The sequence below is a fragment of the Mastigoproctus giganteus genome, chromosome 5 (assembly GCF_048544385.1).
Source record: "Mastigoproctus giganteus isolate SK-2022 chromosome 5, ASM4854438v1, whole genome shotgun sequence".
Taxonomy (NCBI): domain Eukaryota; kingdom Metazoa; phylum Arthropoda; class Arachnida; order Uropygi; family Thelyphonidae; genus Mastigoproctus; species Mastigoproctus giganteus.
This window is the reverse complement of record NC_143579.1, coordinates 235,346,193-235,370,067: the sequence shown is the minus strand read 5'-3', so window position 1 is coordinate 235,370,067 and position 23,875 is coordinate 235,346,193. Positions and strand designations below refer to the sequence as shown.

The 23,875-nt window shown below is 35.3% G+C and overlaps 1 protein-coding gene across 8 annotated transcripts in view; it reads right to left on the bottom strand.

The window, feature by feature from the left end:
- LOC150086298 (suppressor of tumorigenicity 7 protein homolog) overlaps positions 1 to 23,875 on the bottom strand; it is a 172,335-nt gene that overhangs the window by 64,956 nt on the left and 83,504 nt on the right. For all 8 annotated transcript variants that reach the window (XM_090373812.1, XM_090373814.1, XM_090373813.1 and 5 more), the window contains 3 exons: positions 19,741 to 19,795; positions 12,258 to 12,357; positions 7,751 to 7,848 (listed from right to left, as the gene is read on the bottom strand). In XM_090373812.1, the coding sequence (XP_090229938.1) occupies positions 7,751 to 7,848; positions 12,258 to 12,357; positions 19,741 to 19,795 (253 nt within the window). The remainder of the gene's footprint in view (positions 1 to 7,750; positions 7,849 to 12,257; positions 12,358 to 19,740; positions 19,796 to 23,875) is intronic.

Sequence of the window (23,875 nt, the reverse complement as noted above, 5' to 3'; positions counted from 1 at the left end):
GGTAGGCAGGGTTGTCAAGGACACTACTGACACTATGCTGCTGCAACAGGATCTGGAAAAGTTGAGCAGATGGGCTGAGAGGTGGCAAATGAAGTTTAACATTGACAAATGTAAAGTACTACACATGGGAAACAGCAACCCCAGAGCAGCGTATCAACTCTGTGGTACTACACTGACAGTGCTAGAGAATGAAAGGGACCTGGGGGTGGTTGTGCAGGCAGATATGAAGTTCTCTGAGCAGTGCAGATGGGCTGCAAGAGTAGCTCATGGTGTATTGTCAATGATATATAGAAATTTTTCTAGTAGGAATAAGGAGGCGATTATTCCCTTGTATAAGGCAATGGTCAGGCCACACCTTGAGTACTGTATACAGGTCTGGAGGCCTCATTTCAAGGAGGACGTAGAGCTGCTGGAACGAGTACAGAGAAGGGCAACAAGATTAGTGAATGGAACAAAGGGGTGCTCTTACGAAGAAAGGCTTAAGTTTTGCAAATTACAGTGTTTGGAGACTAGGCACCAGCGAGGTCATCTGACAGAGGTGTATAAAGTCTTGAATGGTTTGAGCATGCTCAATGCTGATGGGATTCTTCCTCTCGCTCAGAATAATCACCTGAGAGGGCATCAATTCAAACTGAGGAAAGACAGATGTAGGATAGACGTGCGAAAATTTGCCTTTAGCCAGCGGGTGGTTGGTTGGTCGAACAGACTTCCATCCCTTGTCGTGGAAGTTGATAGCCTAAATAAGTTTAAGGCTCAGCTGGACAGGTATTTGGAACGAACACAGGGGTGAAGTGGAAGTGGGTTTTTTTTTTTTTTTTTGGCTGATGCTGCATAAGCTTGCTTTCTTGCATCAAATGCTAATGCTAATCTAGACAAGAATGCAGTAATAGTTAAGACACAGCATGGGTTTGTTAAAGGGAGGTCTTGTCTGACCAGTTTGGATGCTATGATGTGGTCACAAAGGAACTGAATGCCGAAAATAATATTGATATCATATACTTGGATTTCAGGAAAGCTTTTGATACTGTTGCACATGGAAGACTGCTGTACAAATTGGTGAGGTATGGCATTAAGGGTAAGTTGCTACAATGGATAAAGGGATGGTTGAGTAGAAGACAACAGAGAGTGGTAATTAGCATTAGCATTAGTAGAGGCATTTGATGCAAGAAAGCAAGCTTATGCAGCATCAGCCAAAAAAGAAAAAAAAAAAAAAACCACTTCCACTTCACCCCTCTGTTCGTTCAAAATACCTGTCCAGCTGAGCCTTAAACTTATTTAGGCTATCAACCTCCACCACAAGGGATGGAAGTCTGTTCCACCAACCAACCACCCGCTGGCTAAAGTCAAATTTCCGCATGTCTATCCTACATCTGTCTTTCCTCAATTTGAATTTATGCCCTCTCAGGTGATTTTTCTGAGCTAGAGGAAGAATCCCATCAGCATTGAGCATGCTTAAACCATTCAAGGCTTTATACACCTCTATCAGATCACCTCGCTGGTGCCTAGCCTCCAGACACTATAATTTGCAAAACTTAAGCCTTTCTTCGTAAGAGCACCCCTTTGTTCCATTCACTAATCTTGTTGCCCTTCTCTGTACTCGTTCCAGCAGCTCTACATTCTTCTTGAAATGAGGCCTCCAGACCTGTATACAGTACTCTAGGTGTGGCCTGACCATCGCCTTATACAATGGAATAATCACCTCCTTATCCCTGCTGGAAAAATTCCTGTATATCATTGACAATACTCCATGAGCTACTCTTGCAGCCCGTCTGCACTGCTCAGAGAACTTCATATCTGCCTGCACAACCACCCCCAAGTCCCTTTCATTCTCTACCACTGTCAGTGTTGTACCACAGAGTTGATACGTTGCTCTGGGGTTGCTGTTTCCCATGTGTAGTACTTTACATTTGTCAATGTTAAACTTCATTTGCCACCTCTCAGCCCATCTGCTCAACCTTTCCAGATCCTGTTGCAGCAGCATAGTGTCAGTAGTGTCCTTGACAACCCTGCCAACCTTTGTATCGTCTGCAAACTTGGACATTAAGCCCGATATACCATCATCAATATCATTTATAAATACAGAAAACAATAATGGACCCAACACTGAGCCCTGTTTTTTTTTTTTTTTTTGATTTGGAAGTTGTTGGCGCATCGGCTTCTGTGGCCATATTGCACCTCCCAAGGTTTTTGCAGTACTTTGATCCAAGCCCGAGGCGGGAATCGAACCCGCGACCTTTGGGTTGCCGGGCAGGTACTTTACCCACTCGGCTAGCCCGGTCGGCTCACTGAGCCCTGAGGGACTCCACTAATAACATCAGTCCACGATGAGCAGTGTCCATTGATTACCACTCTCTGTCTTCTCCCCCTCAACCACCCCTTTATCCATAGCAGCAATTTGCCTCCAATGTCACACTGCTCCAATTTGTGTAGCAGTCTTCCATGTGCAACAGTATCGAAAGCCTTTCTAAGATCCAAGTATATAATATCAAAGTTATTCCCTGCATCCAGTTCTTTTGTGACTGCATCATAGTATCCAATCAAGTTGGTCAGGCAAGACTTCCCCTTAACAAAACCATGCTGTGTCTGAGCTATAACTGAAGTCTTGTCTAAATGATCCTGCAGTGCTTCTTTAACCAGTGCCTCCATTAATTTTCCTGGAACAGAAGTTAAGCTCACAGGTCTATAATTATTTGTGTCAGCCTTTGATCCTCCTTTGTTTTTTTTTTTTTTTTTTTTTTTTTTTTGATTTGGTAGTTGTTGGCGCATCGGCTTCTGTGGCCATATTGCACCTCCCAAGGTTTTTGCAGTACTTTGATCCAAGCCCGAGGCGGGAATCGAACCCGCGACCTTTGGGTTGCCGGGCAGGTACTTTACCCACTCGGCTAGCCCAGTCGGCCCTCCTTTGTGAATTGGGGTCATATTTGCACATTTCCAGTCTATGGGTACCTCCACTGAGTCCAAGGAAGCTCTCATAATTATGGCTAAGGGTTTGCTTACTTCCTTTGCTGCCTCCTTTAATATAACTGGATAGATCCCATCCACCCCGGGTGCCTTTCTATCTAATCAATGGACTCTATCTAATCAATTCTATCTAATCAATATCAAACTGCTAATCAATGGACACTGCTCTTCATGGACAAATGTTATTAGTGGAGTTCCCCCAGGGCTTGGTGTTGGGCCCATTGTTGTTTTGTATATTTATTAATGATATTGATGGAGGTATATCAGGTTTAATGTCCAAGTTTGCAAATGATACAAAGGTTGGCAGGGTTGTTAATGACAGTAAAGACAGTATGCTACTCCAACTGGATCTAGATAAGTTGGTAAAATCGGTTGAGAAGTGGCAACTGAAGTTTAACATTTACGAATGCAAAGTACTGCATGGCTAGCGATAACCGAAGAGAAACATACCAACTCTGTGGTACTACACTCAGGGAAGTGGAAAGTGAAAAAGACCTGTGGGTAATTGTGCAGTAATATATGAAGTTCGCTGAGCAGTGCAGACGGGCTGGCAGGGCTTGGAGTCTTGTCAATGATATATAGGAATTTGGCTAGTTGGGACAGGGAGGTGATTATCACGTTATAAAAGGCAGTGGTCAGGCCACACCTAGAGTACTGTGTACAGGTCCGGAGACCTCATTTTAGAAAGGATGTAGAGTTGCTAGAACGAGTACAAAAAAGGGCAACGAGATTGGTGAGGGGAACAAAGGGGGTGCTCTTACCAAGAAAGGCTTAAGTTCTGCAAATTGTAGCACCTGCGAGGTGATCTGATTGAAGAGTATAAGGCCTTGAATGGGTTGAGCAAGCTGAATGCTGAAGGGATTTTTCCTCTTGCTCAGACTAAGAATCTGAAGGGGCACAGTTTCAAATTGAGGAAAGATAGTTGTAGAATATATGTGTGGAAATTTGCCTTTAGCCAGTGGATAGTTGATTGGTGGAACAGGCTTCCATCTTTTGTTGTGGAAGCTAATAGCCTAAATAAATTTAAGGCTGAGCTGGACAGGCATTTGGAACGAATGGAGGGGTGAAATGGGAGCGTTGTTTTTTTTTTTTGGATGGTGCTGCATAAGCTTTGCATCGTATGCCTCTACTAATGCTAATAATATTTAACCAGTTCTTTAACACTTACAAATATTCTACTTCTGAACCCACCTTACACTTAGAAATTGATACACTAACCAACAGGTTTTTAAATAGCGGCTATTCACTCTCCATTATAAATCAAATGAGATTACAAGCTAAAAATAAGACAGAAAATATGATACCTATTAATAAAACAAATAAAAAACACTATTTCTATACCATACATCGAACAATGGTACAAGCAACTCAATAAACTCCTTAAAAATACAGAATTCAAAATTACAGCCAGGCCTATGCATAAGCTCCATAATATATTAAAAAAATCACACAGTTCTATCTTCTTTCTTGGTACAGGTAAATGATCTTGTATACAAGATTTCTTGTAGTCGGTGCGGTTCATCGTATGAAGGGTCGACTAGTACTTTAGATTTACGTGCCAGGCAACACACCACTTCGGTCCGCACATCGTGCGCAACCGCTTCAGAATTGGCCTTTCATGCCACCAATGAAGGTCACATATCCCTATTCAATGAAGCGAAAATTTTAAGCATACAACATAATTACACAAACTTATCGATCGCTGAAACTCTTGAAATGAAACCACAATAAAATTCTATCAATGTGCGACGTCCTTACCTAATTTCGGATTTCTGTTCTTTTTGTAAAGGATGAGCATAATGAGATACACGATGCCTTTTACACTACTATCGTAGTTTTTCATTTAAGAGTTGTCTATGGTGTATCTACACCAATATTATATAGATAATTATAACTCTTAAAAATATTATGCCTAGTTGTATTTAGTCATACTAAAACCTTATCACGTACACCTTTTGGCATCTCTCATATTGTGGGATTATCTTCACAACTGGGTTGTCATGTCTGCAATACCAGGGTACCTGCCCACCCACCAATGAAAGGCCAACAGGCCTTGAAACGGCTGTCTGGGTAGTGGTGCACACCGAGAATAAATAACAATAGTCTGCTTTATTAGTGAAGTGTAACTTATTCGACGTAGTGCAATACATGGTAACTCGTTGTGACGGATGAGCACAATATGAGATACAGGTGAAATGATACCTTTTACACTACTATCGCAGTTTTTCGTTTAAGAGTTGTCTATGGTGTATCTACACCACTATTATATAGTTCTTTTTAAAGCATCCATCAATATAAATAATCTCTCCATTTAAGAGCCTAACACACACACTTCGCAATATTTCTGTCCTGTGAACACGGTGATCAGTCGAAAAGCATTGTTTGCTTAAGGAAAGGAAAAGCTGTGAATTTCCTTTCCTTAAGCAAAATTTTCCTTAAAAATTTGGATGAATTTGTGTTCATCCAAATTTTTAATTATGATTTTAATTTATTTATTCTTGTAAGCGGTTTTCCGATTTTAATTATTTATTCTGACACAATGTCCTCTCACACTCATGGTCTTGCTGAGTTGTTTTGATGTGTTTCAGGGTCGGGTGGGGGCTCTCGGATTTTGATTCTGTTGTGCATCAAATCTCTATGAGTGATAGAATTCATTAAATTATTTTATCCGTTTATTTAATTTTATTCGTTACATTTGGAGAGCTGACTGGAAGCATTCTATGCAAAAGATTAAGGTAATCTCTTACGCTTTTAAATATAAGTAATAATTCTGTAAATAATCCAGAATTATTATGTAGAATAACTCTACTGTTCTGGTGCATTTTTTGCAGCCTCATCAGGAAATGGATGTAACAGGTGAAATCTTTATCCCTTGCTATTAAATTAGCTAGCACATTGTATTTTCCCTGATAGAGGCATTTAACAAAACTGAAACATATAAATGGAAGTCCCAGATAGCACACTATACTTTTTTTTTTTGTTGATACAACGAAGGAGTTTGTATGAAGTTTACGGGGAAAAAAACCAAAAAAAAAAAAAAAAAACCACCACCATCATGACGAGTGATATGTGCAAGGTCTATTCAAAAAAGTACTGAGAATGATATTGCAGTAAACAAATTATTTCATTTCTAAGTCTAATCACCTTTGGAATAAGTACTGTCTGCAAACAAACATTTTCTCAATGCTGCCACTGTTTGAAACACCCCTGTAAAGTTATTTAAGGAATCACCAGTGGCTGCTCTGTTGCATTACTTCATCAAATCTTTTTTCTTGCAAAGGAATCCATTAGTTGGGAAGTGAAAAAATAATCCCAAAGTACCAGACTCTCCAAATTTGTTGTACATGGTTCTGACTTTTTTTTTTCTCTTCTCACAACATAAAATCTTGAAAGAATGAAGATTTCATATTGTGGTAACTATAAAATAAAATGCAACTGGAGTAGCTTTTCAAGATTTCAAAAAAAATTCATTTCAAAAATACTGCAAACAATTCTAAGGAGAAATTCATAGCTGCAAAAAAAAAAAAAAAAAAAAAAAAAAACACACTTGGAAGAAGGCTTAAGCCCTGTAAGTAAATTATTGTTTCCTAAATTATCAGTCTTAATGCTTTTTGAACAGACCTTGTATAACACAATAAGATCTTTATGCAAAATTTTGTATTCTTTATTATGTTCCAAGAACTAAAAATATTACTTAAGATTGAAAACAAGTAAAAATACTAAATTAAAGCAAAGCAAATACAAAATTTAATACTGTATTATATATTTCCATGAAAATTCTCCAGTTCATATGCAAATTTTGAGAAGTCAGGTCACAGTCAGTTCTTCAAGGAACTGAACAACTGACTGTTACCTGACTTTTGGTAATCTTATATTTAGATATCTGGAGATTTATTGCATGGCTGCTAGGTATACATTCAAAATTTATTAAGTGATACTGACGTGTACATCAGTATCACTTATCACTTGATAAGTGAAACTGATGTACTTATCAGTATCACTTATCAAGCCATTCAGGCAATGTACAATGTACATTTGCCTGAATGGCTTGATGACAAATTCATTTTTTTGATATGGAAAGTTATTAGTCTTAAAATCAAAGTGGAATAACTGCAAAAAAAGTTAAGAGATAATGGAAAATAACAGAAAATGTTATATACAATTCTATAACATGGACATTCAGTTAGAATGTTAGTATAATTTTCTGAATGTTTTGGTGTCCTCCATCTGCAAAGTATCAGAGGGGCTGGACATTAGACATCTATTCCAAATCATGCCAATCTAGTTTATTACTTTTACAGTGATGGGAAATACAGGTAAGCCTATAACAACCTGTAGCATGCTATATATGTTAAGCATGAATACATATCACTGTATTTAAAAATTATTTATATATTTGCAAGCACAGTTTACATTTTTTGTAGTTTGTGGCTTCTAACTCAAATGCAGAAGTGGTCCATGGTATCCACCTCAAATATAAAAAAACAGTGTCTGTATCTGAAGAAAGGATGGGAAACACTGCAATACAGAATTTGTAAATCCAGATGTGTGGAAGGAACATGCCTATATAAGCCCTTCAAACATACTTGAACAAATAAATCACTATAATAAAATAATTATCCAGAATTACTATCTTTATAAAGATTTTATCTTTAAGAAAATCTATTTCACCATTATGCAAGATTCCAAAAAACTAAAAATATATTTCTAACTGCTTTACAAACAAGACATTAAAAGAAGTAAATCACAATAACATTCCTGCAGTGTAAAGAATAACATTTATACTTACATCCCTCATCATTTTCACAGCTTCTCTTAATTTACCCAATTTTCTGGCACACATTGCAAGTCTTCGTCTGACATATACCAGAACATTAGTGTCACGCCCTAAAGAGACAAAAATATTCAATCAGTTTCAATTTGGCAGCAAATTGAAAAAAAAAAAAACTTACTGAACAACAATCGTGTTATTGCTCATGAACTTACAGAGCCGAGTGCATGTGAGCTTAAGCCCAGCATACAACTGGAAAGGGGAATATTACTCCAAGAGCATTACGGCAATTTCAATGTAGAATAAAACTAAAAAATAAAATTAAAAAAAACTTACTCAATAAACAAAGTAAATCAATACTCTATAGGAAAATACATTTTTTATTAATTTCATTGTGTCAAAGCAAGGAAACAAGAATGAAACAAAACTGAAGATGTTCTGCAGAAATGATTCATTTCAAATTAATTTATAGGTGTCATGTATGTTCTTCAAAGTGGTTTACTAGATGAAAGATCATAAATGATCTTTCATCTAGTAAACCACTTTTCACGTTTCATCTAGTCAACAGATGCAAGGAAACCAAGGCTTTTGATATATCAGCAAAAAAAAAAAAAAAAAAACACGCCACTATATCCACTCTTACCATTTCTAGAAAGTAACAATCCAGTTGCACCCTAAATTTCACCGCTCTGCCAACCTTAACTGGAAAAAATTGCCTCCACCTAGGTTTGGTAATTTATTCCAGGGGTCAACAATACTGGCTAAATGTAAACTTTGAGGTCCAAACTATCAGTTTTCTCTAATAATTTGATTTGATTTTGTGTCCTGGTTTTTTTTGCCACATTTCATTCCCCCCACCTTCACACAAACCGAGTTAACCTAGCCTCAAAACTCTGTAATCCATGTATCTGTAGCTTCTCCTTGTATTTTTTTTAGGAGCATTAGCAACTAAGCCATATTGCTCTGGGGATATGCAGTGGTCATTCCCTGACCTTTCCGCATCCTCCGTATTTGGTGGTCACGGGCTCGAACCCTGGTCTAATCAAGAAACATGTGTGATGCACTGTTGCTCCTGCCCACCTAGCTATGGAGGCACCCTTCTCCTTGTATGGATATTCTTTTGCTATTATTGTCACAGATGATTTGCCCGTTCTTGGATCCCCTAAAGATGCTCAAAGTCCTTCTTTAAATGCAACCTCCAGATCCAAACACAATATTCCAAATGAAGGTTATAATCCCGTAACTTCTGTTACGGGATTATAACCTTCCTCTTCCTGGCTGCAAAAGTATGACAAATCACTGAGAATACATTGAATGTTAAGTTCCATGTCTTCAGTATATCATAATACCTTAGCCTCCCCAACACTATTTCCCTTACCATCCATCAACATTCCGAAGAGCCCTGTCTGACTTGCATCATTAACCACCCTACCAACCTTCATGTTATCAACAAACTGCCCTTCCCACACGCATATTATTTTTTGCTTTTAGTTAATAAAATTTCCTATATTTCTTCTCACTTCTATTATCCTTCCAGTTTTGTTTTATTTTCACCTAAAAATCTAATTATGATTTGATGATTTATTCCTTCCCTTGGAGATACCCATACAAACAATATTCTTCTCATACAGATCATTTAAAAAGTCTTCTTTGTTTATTTCCTGTTTTTTTTGGCATTGCAAAATTAACTACAAGTCTCTTAATTCTCTCATTGTTTCTTAAGTCCAGTTCCTCTCGTATCTCAGTTTTAACTATTATTCCCTTATTTGCAATTTTCCTTACTTTCTTTATTCTAACTCTCCTCATTTTTCTTTTAATTTCCTGGTGATTTCCTTCTCAAGGTCATCACTATTTTAAAAATTTAATCCGTCTTATATCTCGCAAAAAGGATTCTTCTGCTCCTATGCTTATCTTTGGTGACACTCCAATTTCTAGGCAAAATGATATATCACTTTTGGGGATTACCCTGACTTCTAATCTCTCAGGGCACAAGCACATTACAAATACAGTAAACCCCGCTATTCGCGGTCGCTGATTTAATATAAAATGAAACCGGAAAAAATGTAAATTTTAAAGTGCCGTGAACATTTTCCCCATAAAAAAAGATGGGCGTGGCTAAAATTATCTTTTCTAGTCAAAACAGCACTCAGTGGATGGTGGGTGACAAAATCACAAGCGTGGATGTTTCTCGCTAATCCTTGTTCAGTATGTGTTATGTACTTGTCATGGAAGGTTTCGTCATTTGCTTTTAATTTATATGCTTATAAATAGAATAAATTTATCAACTTATAAATTGATATGTTTACAAAAATGATAAATCTACCATTTTGCTGTGTAAAACAGACTTTTTCAAGTGTGTTAATGGAAGGAAGTGACTTTATTGTGGACAATTTCTTTCTAAACCCGTACAAAAATATGGCTATAAATAACAAGGGAAATGTGAAAAGATCAAAGAAGGTGATGACATTAGCGAATAAAATTGATCTAATTATCAGCAGTGATTATAAATTTGTCTCCTCAGTGACAAAACATTATAAAATCAATGAGTCAACGGTACGATCAATCAAGAAATTGGAAGAAAAAAATCCGCTGTAGTGTCCGTGAAAACGCGCTAATTGCTTCAGAAATTTGCTCTGTAACTCGTGATGTTAAATTATAAAAAATGGAAAAAGCTTTAAATCTGTGGATAGAAGACCAAACTCAAAATAAAATTCCGTTAAGTTCACTCATCATTCGAGAAAGGGCAAAACTCCTTTATCAACACTTCAGCGAAACTGGTGATAGTACTGGTGGGATAAGTTTTTTAGTTAGCAAAGGCGCTAGTTTGAAAGATTTAATATTAAATTGTTTCTTATTTTCATTTCGATGCCATATGCTTGCATTTCACTATGTACTGTCTATATACATAGTCATATTATGAAGGTACATATAATACATACAGAGACAAAATTTTAGACTAGTTTTTCTTATATAAATTTCATACTTTGGAACGGAACCCCCTTTATTACTATGGGAGCCATAACTCAGAATTCACATTTTCGGTATTCGCGGCATTTCTCAGGAACGTAACCCCTGCGAATAGCGGGGGTTTACTGTATTGCTTCCTCTGCATCTAAAAAACTTGGTTTTCTCTTTCGTTCTTGGCATTACTTTTCTTCCAAACAGCTGTTCACTCTGTACAAATCACAAATCCGCTCTACCATGGAATATTGTTCCCACATCTGGGGCGGTGCCCCCAAAACCTCTCTCAGGCTTATAGATACCATTCAGAAGAGGGCAGTTAGGTTAATTAATGACTCCTCTCTAACAGAGTCTCTCCACTCACTGTCTCATAGACATACTGTTTCTGCTGCATGCCTTTTCTACAGATACTTCCATGGGCACCATTCTTCTGAGTTGGCTTCTATAATTCCTGCTCTCTCTTTCAAAACAGTCCGAACATGTGCTGCCACCAGCCAACATTCATTTACTATCCAACTTCAAACTCATAGAACAAACTTTTCATCTTCCTCGTTTATTCATTCAACCGCGTTTTCTGGAACAACCTTCCTTCATACGTATTTCCTGAAAATTACAGTCTATAGAAGTTCAAGTCTAATGTCAACAAATATCTTCTTTCATCTTCTCAACCTCCAACCCAAGCATGGTAACTAAGTACTATAGGTTCTAATACCTCTCGTGTTTGGGGTTTTCATAAAAAAAAAAAAAGTTTTGTGATTTCTAAACAAAAAAAAAAAAATAGCTACTATAAAAAAAAAAAAAAAATTCTGACATAAATAACGAAACAAATAAATTTGTCCTTTTGCAGTGTAAAAGATCACAACAATTGATGCGGTGCACTAAACATTTAGTCTCTTTTTCTTCTTTTTTTTTTTTTTTTTTTGAGCGGCGGTTGTGAAGACAGCAGGGGTTGAAAGATAATAGGCACACTAATCTCCTGATTATGACTTATAACACCGCTTCTTCTCATTTATTTACGACTTGAAAACATCTGTTTATACCTATTCTAGTTATTACTTGAATTTTAATTTCTTGTTGATTTTTTTTTTTTTTTTTTTTTAATTTGGAGTTTTGAAGTGTCCCGGTTAACCCACTTTCCAGTTAATCTGATCTAGGTAAATCAAGAGTCTGCTGTATAGATAATCACAAAATACAATCCTAAAAGTATACGAATGAAAAATAAAAAAATAAATAATTTTAAAAAATTAAAAAAGAGAGCAGAGGCTGTCTGAAATGATTTGAATAAATGCATTAATTTAATTATCCAAGGCTGGTATCTACCGACTGCTTCTGATTCTCACATGACCACTCATTGTATTTAAAATTCCTATTCGCCTCTTATACTTCACAATAAGAAATTCCTGCACAATTAGTCAAGAAGGAAATATTCAGAACTTTTTTTACTGTCAAGTTTTTAAAACTGTGCATGTAAGCAGAATAACTTAAATTGTTTTAAAATACGAACAAATGCATGCAGATATCTAAGATATGCAATTCAGAACGTTACTATTAAAAACAGACTTACTGTGTAAAGATTCTTGTACAGAACTTTGATGTTGTGTTTGCTGACTCTTCCTATAATTTATTTCAGCAACTTTTAAGGCTTGTCTAAAGAGTTTTTCAGCCTAAAAGATTAAATCAATTACAATTTTCACTTTGTAATAATGGAAAAGCAAAAGGGGAAAAAAAAAAAAAAGACTGAATTTATGTATGATAATAGAACTGTTCTCTTCTTTTTGATATTAAAAGTGTCTCCATTCTGATGTAATTCCTCCCCTTGCCCAGATACAACACACAGGATGCATAAATTCAAACAGAAGGGATAGTTGCAGGATACATATGCAGAAGGTTTCCTTTGGCCAGTGGTAGTTGATTGTTGGAACAAACTTCCATTTTGTGTCCATAAGTGGGCAGTTTGAATACATTCAAGGAAGAACTAGACAAACTATTAGAGGGAATAGATAGGTGACATTGTTAATGTTTTTATTTATTTATTTTTTTGACTGTTATACAGAATCAGCCAAGCTTTGTATAAGCTTTCTCTCATAAAAATACTTTGAGAGAAAGTACTTTTATTAACTTTTGCCAATTGAATTAATGGCAATTATCCACTGCTTGATGAAGTTGGTATTTGTTATTTTGATTTTTAGGAGCATTAGCAACTAAGGCCATATTGCTCCGGGATATGTGGTGGTCATTCCCTGACCTTTCTGCATCCTCCATATTTGGTGGTGATGGGCTCGAACCCCGGTCTAATCAAGAAGTGTGTGCTATGCACTGCTGCTCCTTCCCACCTGACTACAGAGGCGCCATGCTTGATGAAGTAGCAGTATCACTGAAACAACTGTCAGAGATAGGTACCTTAATAAACAACAATATACACTGCCCTACCACTAATATCCAGACACCTGCAGAATTACAAATAACATTTATTTACAGGAAAACTAATAATATGTGCTGAAACATTTAGCCATTATGACAGCCTCTAGTCTCCATGGGACACAATAAGTTATTTGAGTATATCCTCCAATATTTTCTGCCAATCAGCTTTCAAAATGACCAGTTTTTTGGGCAGTCTCTTCTCACACACACGCACAACATGCCAATTCATCCCAGAGGTACTTGAGGAGAGGCTCTGGGCTAGTCCATCTTTTCGATACTAATGTCCTCAAAGCCAGTCTGCTAAAACACAAGAAGTATGATATGGGTGTTTTCCCTAGTAGATATGGGCCTTCTGCAAGGCACTGCCACAACGTAGGTAACACAATATTGTCCAGGATGTTTAGTCAGACCTCAATATTCATGATTTTGTCCAAAACAACCAATGGTCCCAGTCCAAACCATGAAAACATCCCTGGACCATCATGCTGCCTCGGCCAAACTTCATTGTTGAGACAATACATCCAGCAGGTAGCTTTCTCCGGGCATTTTCCATATCCAGACACAACCATCAGACTGGTAAAATATTCACCGTGACTCGTCACCCCAAAGCATAGCTTTCTATTGACCTCCAATCCGAGAATAGAGGGCCTTACACCAAGCTAGATGGCATCTCGTATTAGTGGCTTGTGAACAGCTATACAACTCTAGTAACCCATATCATGTAGCATCCTGTCCACTGCGCTGGAACATCTCAATCATCTCACTGAGGGTTTGTACATGCTGCAACAACAATTCTTTGAAGGGTTCTCCAGTCACATTCCACCAGCTTCGAAGATTTTCCAGGGCAGTTTCATGAGTTTCAGCACCAGTCCACTTCCATTTGCAGGTAACATCATCAATTGTTGACTCAGGGATCTTCAGTGCCATTGGAATGTCCTATACAGACTGACTTCTTATGTAGCACCAATTATCATTCCATACTGGAAGTCTTAACTCCACTGATCACAGCATCTTGCACTCATAATTGCACTACTGTCTCCTTGAAGGCCTACAAGCATATTTATAATTGTGTCTGACACATGGTGCTTGGGTAGGATGTGACCAACTATCAACAGAGGTATGTCCAGATATTAATGGCAGGGCATTGTATACTCCTGTCTGGGTAGTGCTGTTTATTTGAAGTAGCTCAACTCAATACATAGTAGTAATTCCTCAGCAATTGAACTGAGAAATTCTTGAGAACTAATACCTTGTAAAAACTTGTCTTTTCACATGGTAAGTTTCAGCTGGTAAAATTTAGATACAATAGTTTAGAACAGTTAAATTATTCTATATAAATTCACATCTTTCAGCTCCCATAGTTCATTTTACTTTATATTTGCACTATACTATAATTATTCAGTTTATAAAACAACACATTAGGCTTCTTACTTTCATATTTTATAATTTTTTAAAGTGCATTATATTGTACCATATTTTTTAATACAATGTATTTATATCAAATAATCAAAACATTCTGGCTGAAATTTCAAAATAGAAATTTCCAGAATTATCTGAAAACATGACTATTTTTTTTTTACCAGAAAACTATAAATAATGCCATTTTTTGCAAGTACTTCCATTATGAAATAAATAACTCACTGCTATTAGATCCCACTTCATTTCAGAATATGTACCAAAAAAGGTTATAACAGTATTATATTAACTTCAGTTTCAATTTTTCATTAAATGACTGGCATTTTTTTTAGGGAGGGGAATATTTTTTGTTTTATGAGGATAACAGGATTGCAATTTCTGAGGAAAACAACAAAATCATTTTTCTCAAAGACCCTGTGCAACTGGAAATCATGACTTAAGGAAAACTTGGTTGTATTTCAGTTTTTGAGATGTTATGCTCTCCTGCCATCAGTATGCATTGTACACGCACGCACCTGCTTTGCAGGAATCCTGCTCAGATCGAAAAGAGAACTATTCTCTTCATATGTAGGAAAAGTAGGGAGGAGATCTGATCACCTATAGGAGCACATCATTACATGCACAATGCAGACCATGGTTGTGTAGTGGAAACTACTTTGAAAACATTACAAAATATACAGCACTCGTGGGTATATTCAGTCATATGAAATAGACTGAAATAGCTGGTTTCCCAAAACACAGGATTTTTTTTACACTATTTTTAACAAACAGGATTTCCCAGATCATATTTCAACACAGATCACAGACAGAAAAATCTCATATACACCCAGTTTCAGCAATGAACTCAGAATGCAAAAGGCCATCTTGATAGTAGGAATATGCAGCTAGATATACATAAAGGTACTGTGGTTATAATTAAAGTGAATCACTTTGGCCATCTCTAGGTGGCATGAATCCTCCAGCAATTTGGGGAAAAAAATTTGGAAATATCCTAAATAGAAGTGGAAAAGGAAGTATTTCGACCATACAGAAAATCCAGTGCCATGACTGGTAATGCATTTTAGATGCAATATAAAAGCACATGTGACCACTACAGATCTCCTATATATAGCATAGATATTCAGTGTTTCCTCATATGGGCACCATTTTGCCAATCTCACCAGGCACATTGCCGATCTTTGGATCCTCTCAAGAAATTCATGTGGGGTTTTTAGATGCTTTATTAGAAATTTTTTAATGCATTAAAATACCTGGACACAGTATTCCAAATGTGGTCTCAACACAGGCTTTCCCTGGCACCAGTCTACAATGCTCTGAGAACTTCATTTTCATATATCCAAAATCTCTTTCTTCCTCTATTGTTTTCAATTCAACCCCACTAAGGTATAAGTTATTTTAGGGTTGATATTCCCCAAGTGTAAGACCTTGCATTTTGCTAGATTAAAACACAGCTGCCACTGACTATTCCTGAATATGAGGTAATAGTTGCCACTGAATATGAGGTAATAGTTGGTACTTCTGATTATCCTTTGAAGCCTATGCAATTAATCCTGAAGAAGCACTGCTTGGTGCCGATCATTAAGCTCTTCCAATCATCACATTATCTGCAAATTTTGACATCACACCATGTATCCTTTGTCAATGTCATCTAAGAAAATCAGAAACAATGATCACAGAACCAATTCTTGAGGTTCTGGGATCATTGTTTCTGATCCATTCTAATGGATCAGAAACAATGATCAGAAACAGAAACAATCATACCAGTGAACACACATTACCTCAGGAACAACACAGCCTGTTATGTACATTTCTTTCTAGTCATTTGCATAGTATATACAGTCGAACTTCCCTATAACGAATTCGATAAATCCAGCGAAAAAATTTGTTATAAAGGAATTTCGTTATACAGAGAATATCTTTTTTATTAGAAATTGTTATCTAATTAGCAAATGAAAATGAATCTACATTTATTTTTAATTAGATAGTATGAATCAGAGCTGTACTACTCAATATGTTCTACGTTGATAATAATATTAGTAAAATAATAAGAGGAGTTTACCTCAATATAGTGCATAGAACACTTCCGTATGATACCCTCCAGAAATTAAAACGGAAAAAACGAAAAAAATCGACAACTTACCGGTACATCAGAGTAAAATATAAATAATTAAATAATCAATTTAACACAATACAAATCAATTTAAAACAATTAAAAGAATCTAACGAAAATATTATTTTTGTTAGATTCCGTTTTAATTTCTGGAGGGTATCATACGGACGTGTTCTACGCACTATATTGAGGTAAACTCCTCTTATTAAGGAAGAAAAATCGTTTTGAATATTTTCGTTAGATTCTTTTAATTGCGTTCATTTGATTTGTAATTGTTTTAAATTGATTTGTATTGTGTTAAATTGATTATTTAATTATTTATATTGTCGATTTTTTCGTTTTTTCCGTTTTAATTTCTGGAGGGTATCATACGGAAGTGTTCTACACACTATATTGAGGTAAACTCCTCTCATTATTTTACTAATTTATTTTTAAATGTATTTTATTTTGAAAACACTTATTTAAATTACATTTACACAATTTTCACAGGTAAGTATCACAAATTAAAAAAAAACTGTAATTTTCGTTTGCACAGTACAATTAAAAAATTGTCTGATTCTCAAAGAAAACCTCACATTTGTTCAGGGCATTAAAAACATTATCAGGAACATTTTGACAAAACTGTAGACCCATACGAACCATTTTAAAAGCATGAATCATTTCTTTGCGAGTTGGCTTTTCTACGGGTTGTTCTGATGCGTATTCAACGTCATCGTTAATTTCTTCATGATCATGGTCGCGTCTAACACTGTTCAGCAGCATTTCATCTTCATTTGGATGTTCTGTTGTAGTCAGATCTTGATCTACATAAACATAACTATCCAGTGTTATTTCATTTTCGATGTTTCTGGATGATTCTAATAATGTCCAAAAGTTTTTCAGTTGTGAAAGGGGCAGTTCATCTTGTTCGTCCAGTTGTTGTTCGACTTCTGTATTCAATGCAAATCCCGCTTTCGAAAAACAATTTTGAATAGTGTCAGTGACATCATTTGTCCAAACTTTTGCTAGTTCAGAGATGCAATCTCTAAGGTTAATTGTAACCTCCAAGTTTCTATTTTCTGATAACGCATTGACAATCTTCATTATTATTCTCTTTCGATAATGAAATTTAAAATAATGCCTTGGTCCATTGGCTGGAGTTTTGACGTTACGTTTGGTGGTAAAAACAACAACTTCACACTTTTAAGTTTGGCAGAAATACTGGCAGGATGTGCCGGACAGTTATCAGTTACTAACACGATTTTCCTTTTTTCTTTTGTTATATACCTGTCTAGTTTTAATATCCAGTCTTCAAAGATATCACTTGCCATCCATACTTTTTTTTTTTATTAAAGGTGTAGTGAACTTCCAAAGATTTTGTGCCTCTAAAACATCTTGGGTTTTTTGATTTTCCAATGACTAAAAGTCTTAATTTTTCACTTCCTGTCATATTTGCCCCAACTAGCACAGTGATTCTTTCTTTGCTTTGTTTTCCGCCAAAACATTTATCATCCTTAAAAGGCAAGTGTTCTATTCGGTAAACATTTAAAGAATAAACCCATTTCGTCAGCATTAAAAACATCCTTAGGTTCATATTCTTCCAAAATCTTCTTTAAGGTATTGTTCCTCCAACTGCTGCAATCTTCTTCGCTTACATTAACATTTTCTCCACAAATAACCTTTTCCACAATTCTGTGGCGCTTCTTAATTTATCTAGCCACCCAATGCTCGCATTAAATTCTGTATGTCCAAGGGACTGTGCAAATTTCAGAGCTTGTTGCTTAATTATTAGACCCAATATTGGTATATTCTTTTCACCTATCATTTGCACCCATTTTAGAACAGCTTTATCAACATCTTCGTATACACACAACTTAATTCGCTTCTTGTCTGCTCCTCCTTCAATTGCATTTAAAATTGATTCTCGATTTTTTTAAATCGTAGATAAACTGCTTGCAGGTATGCCATATTTCTCCGCAACATCTTTTTTCTTAAAACCCTGGTCAATATTATAACAATCTTTGCTTTATCATTAATACTTTAAACACTTTCTCTTCGACGCTGTTTCCGCAATTGTAAAAATTTCTGGACTGCAGCTCTTGCCAATGCATATACCGCAAACTTTGCTTGCGCTGGCCATATAGTGAATTGTTAGTACTGCCTACTCAATGACATTCGCTTGCCAATTCAACAGTATCACGTGACCTTTCCTATCAATCGCTTTGAAGAAATACACGACTTTGTGAATTTCTTTTATTCTGCTTTCATTCATATATACATGAAAGAAAATTTATGGTTAATGTATGCTGTATGTTACATTTCAGAAAAAAAAAATACAAGAGCATATAGCCTATGTGATTGATGACAAATTGTTCTAAAAGAACGAAATAAAAAAAAAAAAAATTCATGAAACCATCCACTGGGAGTCCAGTTAGATGAGAACAGACATATTATATAATGATTGACAGGAAGGTCCATGGTATGGTTGAGGTGAGAAGCGAATGTCACTCAGTAGGCGTTACTAAAAACAAACTATGGTAGCATTCTCTATGTATCGCCACTGCAGCATGCTAAAGGTTTACTGCAGCAAATTTCATTTTCCCCTTAGCCAACATCAATTTACAAATCTACCCTATTTATTGTAAAGTTTATGATCACTTTTAAGAAAACCCATTTGGTTTTATAACTGTAACAAAAATGAAACAAAGACCCTCTGTCAATGGCCACAAGTGTTCACTAAAAGGATGATTATTTAATTCCAGATGCTAATGCGCAATTTCGGAGGGAAGGAGGCAATATATTTGAGCGGCTGTTTAGCAGTAAATGCTTGAAAATCTTCAAAAATGCTTTTACTAATTTTTTTTTTAAAAATTCGTTATAGAGAGACTAACACTTCGCTATGGGGTTAATTTTACATGTAATTTCGTTTCAAGGTGCAATGTTTTGTGAAAACATTTGTAATATAGAGAACTTCGTTAAATAGAAGTTCGTAATAGAGAAGTTCCACTGTATATAAAATTTTGCAATATACAGGTCTAAAATGCTTTATTTCATTATGCACTAAACCATTCTTAAGCATTTCTGACTAAATTAATAATAATTATTTATCAAATTTACTTACCTCAAGTACTGTAGTTGATTCTTCTTCAGCAAGAAGAATGTATGCAGGTGCACATCTTAAAAGGAATCATGAAAAAAGAATACTAAGATATGAACATTTAAATATTAAAAATGTAACTTTTAAAAATTAAAACAATTTTAGGATAAATTATATGTTAAAGTAAAACTTAACTTATATAATGGTTTCAGACAATCTATTCTGAATCGACAACAAACGGTAATGCCAACAACAATTACCCAGGAAGTAGTGCTGCTGTTTTCATGTTGAAAGTGACGTACCTTTCCCATGAAAAGCAATACAAAAATTTTATATAAGAAATGTGCTCACAAAGCCTGCCACTTGGAAAATTGTGAAAGAATTTGTGAAATATATTTGTGGTAAACCTCAGCAGTAAAGGCTAACTGTTTTGACTATGTAACATATGCAAGTCTGTGACTGGCCATTGCAAAGCCTTCATACATCTTAACAACACCAGTCCCCCCCCCCTCCTGATCTAGATCATTACATAGACCTCACTAAAGAACATCATATAAATCAAAGCTTCATTTATACTGCATTAGTACCGTCTATTTGTTCAAAGAATAAAGCAAGCGATTTGCTCATTGACATGGTGTAATAGTCATGATACAGATGACTTCAGGGGATTAGACTGAACAGTTTACAAAGAAGTTCAGTCTGAAGTTATTAACAGCCAAAACAATGTTCTAAAGTGGCAAGAACCAATATTCGTCTTGTCAAAGCCACTGTATTCTCTTTAAATCAGAGATATTGTATAGCAGGGGTGACCAACTGAATTTGTGATGCGATCTACCATCTCATGAAATTCATTGTGCATGGTTAAAAAAGTCAATCAACACATATTGAAAAATGTTGTTTATACATTTTAAATTTAAATACAATTCAGAATTCTAATTTTAAATTCATATGTATTTAAATTTAATTTATGTGAAGTTTGTGTGTTCATGTCATCTGGCAAGCTTTCAAAATCGGGGATATACTGTGATAAGGCCAACCGTAAAGAATCTTCTGTATGCAAGTCCGTAAGAGTAGAGCGAGTCTTCATCTTAAAATATGAAAAAATGGATTCATATAGATATGTGGAACCGAAAAAAAGTTCACTGCATTTTTTTACATTTGAATACTTTTCTCGGCAAACGTATTTCCAAAGGTCTTTTTCTGATTATTTGGCTTTTAGGAAGATATCGTTTCCAATGTAATAATTTCATTTTCAAGTAATATTTTCTCCATGTAAAAAAAAAAAAAATCTCAATGATTTTTTCTGCAATTTGTTTCATATCTAATTCGACATTAAATGGAAAGAAATATATTGAACAATGTAGCTGCTGATAATGATCTTGCCTACTTGCAAAATGATCGAATTTTTTTTCTTTGAGATCCTTAGCCATTGCCAAAAACTGATATTTATATGTAGAAATACTACTAATCATGTCACTACATTTTTATTTTTTCCTTGTAATTCCAAATTCAGATCACTTAATTTACTGGTAAAATCTGCCAAAAAAGCCAGATCACACAACCACTCCATATCTTGTAGCTTCTGATAATCATCTCCTCCCCTTTAATCAACATTTTTTTTTTAATTTCATCCAGCAAATTTCGAAATCTCTGTAGAAACTTACTCTGACTCAACCACCTTGTGGGTAATATCAAATCTGGCTCATTTTCATCGAGTTGCATTTTGAAAAGTCTCCTTTGAAGAGATTGCCTCTGATAGAATTCACGATATTTAAAGCTATGTCCTAAAACACTTTTAGTATTTAGTTTTTTGCTGGCTAACACTTGATGGTGGATGATACAGTGGTAACTCAAAAAATCTGGGAATTCATTTTGTCATTGCTTTAGCTTCATCTGTTGTTATTGATACGAGCTTAAATAATGGTAATTTAAGTTTTTCAATAAAATTTTTGAATGCATTAAATATACCAAGACCTCCAGTTCTTTTTTTTAACAAAGCCATACCCAGCAGTTCTTCTCTAGCGGCAGAATCGTCAAACACCATACGAATAAACACGAGCAATTGAGCTGTATCACTGACGTCTGTAGATTCATCCAGTTGTAAAGAAAAGGAACAATTTTGTGCAATATGAGCACAAAATTGTTCCCTCACAAATTTTTACTCATTTTTTCGATGCGTCGCATCACAGTATTTCGAGATAATTGCAGATCTTGAAGAGCACTCTTAATTTCATTTTTGTTCTTGAAATTTCCAAAAAGAGAATCTGTTATTTCTAAAAATGCACCTTTGATGAATTGACCATCAGAAAATGTTTGAATTTTTTTGGAAGACTGCTCACTTTAAATGATGCTGCAGTTGCTGCTTTAGATTGTAAATGAAGAAATTCTGTTGTGCGAATCATCTGGATTTAAATTCTTTTAATTTATTTTTTCTAAGTGTCACTATTCAGTGGAAAATCCGATTGGTATTTACCATGGAGTGCGCTGAAGTGCCTTTCTAAATTTGCTATTTTGGGTATAGCCAAGGAAGCATTGCAAATGAAACAATAACATTTTTCTTTTATCATTACAAGATTGGGAACTAGAACAAAAAATTGTTCTAGTTCCCACTCTTAATATTAAGTAAGCTGAATAAGAATTCAACACTTACACTATGCTCTCCACAAGGTAACCGTGTGAATTTTCACAAGAGCCCCTAGCTATCTTGAAGTGCGGCAATAAGAGTAATCATGTGGTTTAACAGATTTGTAATAAAAGTATGCAGTGGGGCACATAATAATAATAACATTTAGATTTTGACTAATATATTTTTTATATATATTAAAAATTTGTCGTGATCGACCGAAATTAAAACTGCAATCGACTTGTTGGCCACCCCCCGTTGTATAGTATTATAGTAAAAAGTGATCAGACAAATTTTCTTTTAAAACATGCTGAATTCTAAATAACAATTTATTATGTGGAATGAAAACATAGTTATACTGTCATTAAACTTAAGACCTCAAAACTTAGGACTTTAACCACAAAATAAATACCACAAATTAATTTTAATGAGTTACAGGTAAGGTGAGATGCTATTTTGCTCCTATGAATCTAACCATCCTGATATTAAAAATAAATAAATAAAATAAAATGAAATAAACATAAAAATAGTGTTTACGACTTCGCGCCAACAGCTGATGCAACCAATGCCACCAAAACAGTAACAGCAGGTCGGTGTGCCGACCAAGGAAATTTGAAATCGTGTTCGCGGAAATTATGTACCTGGTGGTCAGATTAGTGATGGTCGACCTGTACTAAAATAATAATAATAATAAAAATAAAAAAAAGAGCCCACAAACACTATCTTTTCTAGGAACACTGGCACTTCTAAACTCCAAAAAAGGGGTCGCATTTCAATCACTGCCAAATATCAGTGGATGTCCCAATATGCCTCGGACATATTTTATTTTATTTATTTATTTTTGTTTTTATATAGGAGTGGTGAGGTCATAGGAGCAGAATAGTACCTTGCCTTACCTATAACCCTATTAACAGAATTAATTAATTTGTCAAGTGTTTCTTAAGTTTAATTTAATGCTAAATTCTGCTTTTTTTTTTTTTGTTAATCAGATGGATAACAAACAATATTGAGGTCACTTTAAACAAGATGGTGCAACATGCCACATGTTCTGTGCTGCAATAGCTGAGATTACTTTAACGCTTGGAAATCACGTTATTTCAAGGCTTGTGGCTCCCATAATTTGTTGCCAGCTCACCAAATTATTTCCTGTGTTTTCCTCAAGGAACACACTTTTAAAAACAATTAACATTCAATTGAACTTAGAAAACATTACTAACTTTAGTAAAAGAACTCCTAGCAAGATTATATTTCTGACAATGTGTCTCAAGTTAATGTCTGGAAGCTGGAGACAACCATTTTCGATACCTACTGTAACTTATCTTCTTCACATAAGTTTTGAATTATAATACAGTAAGTGCCGGTTATAGCAATCACTGATTATTAGAATCAGCCGCTTTATATAATCAAATTTCGAAGAACCGATTCAAATCAATAAAATGCACTACACTTTCATTGTTTACTAGAATCACATTTTTGGTTTTAAGAATCAATTTTGATTGCCTCTGTGATATTTTTCTAAAACACATTTCTGGAGGT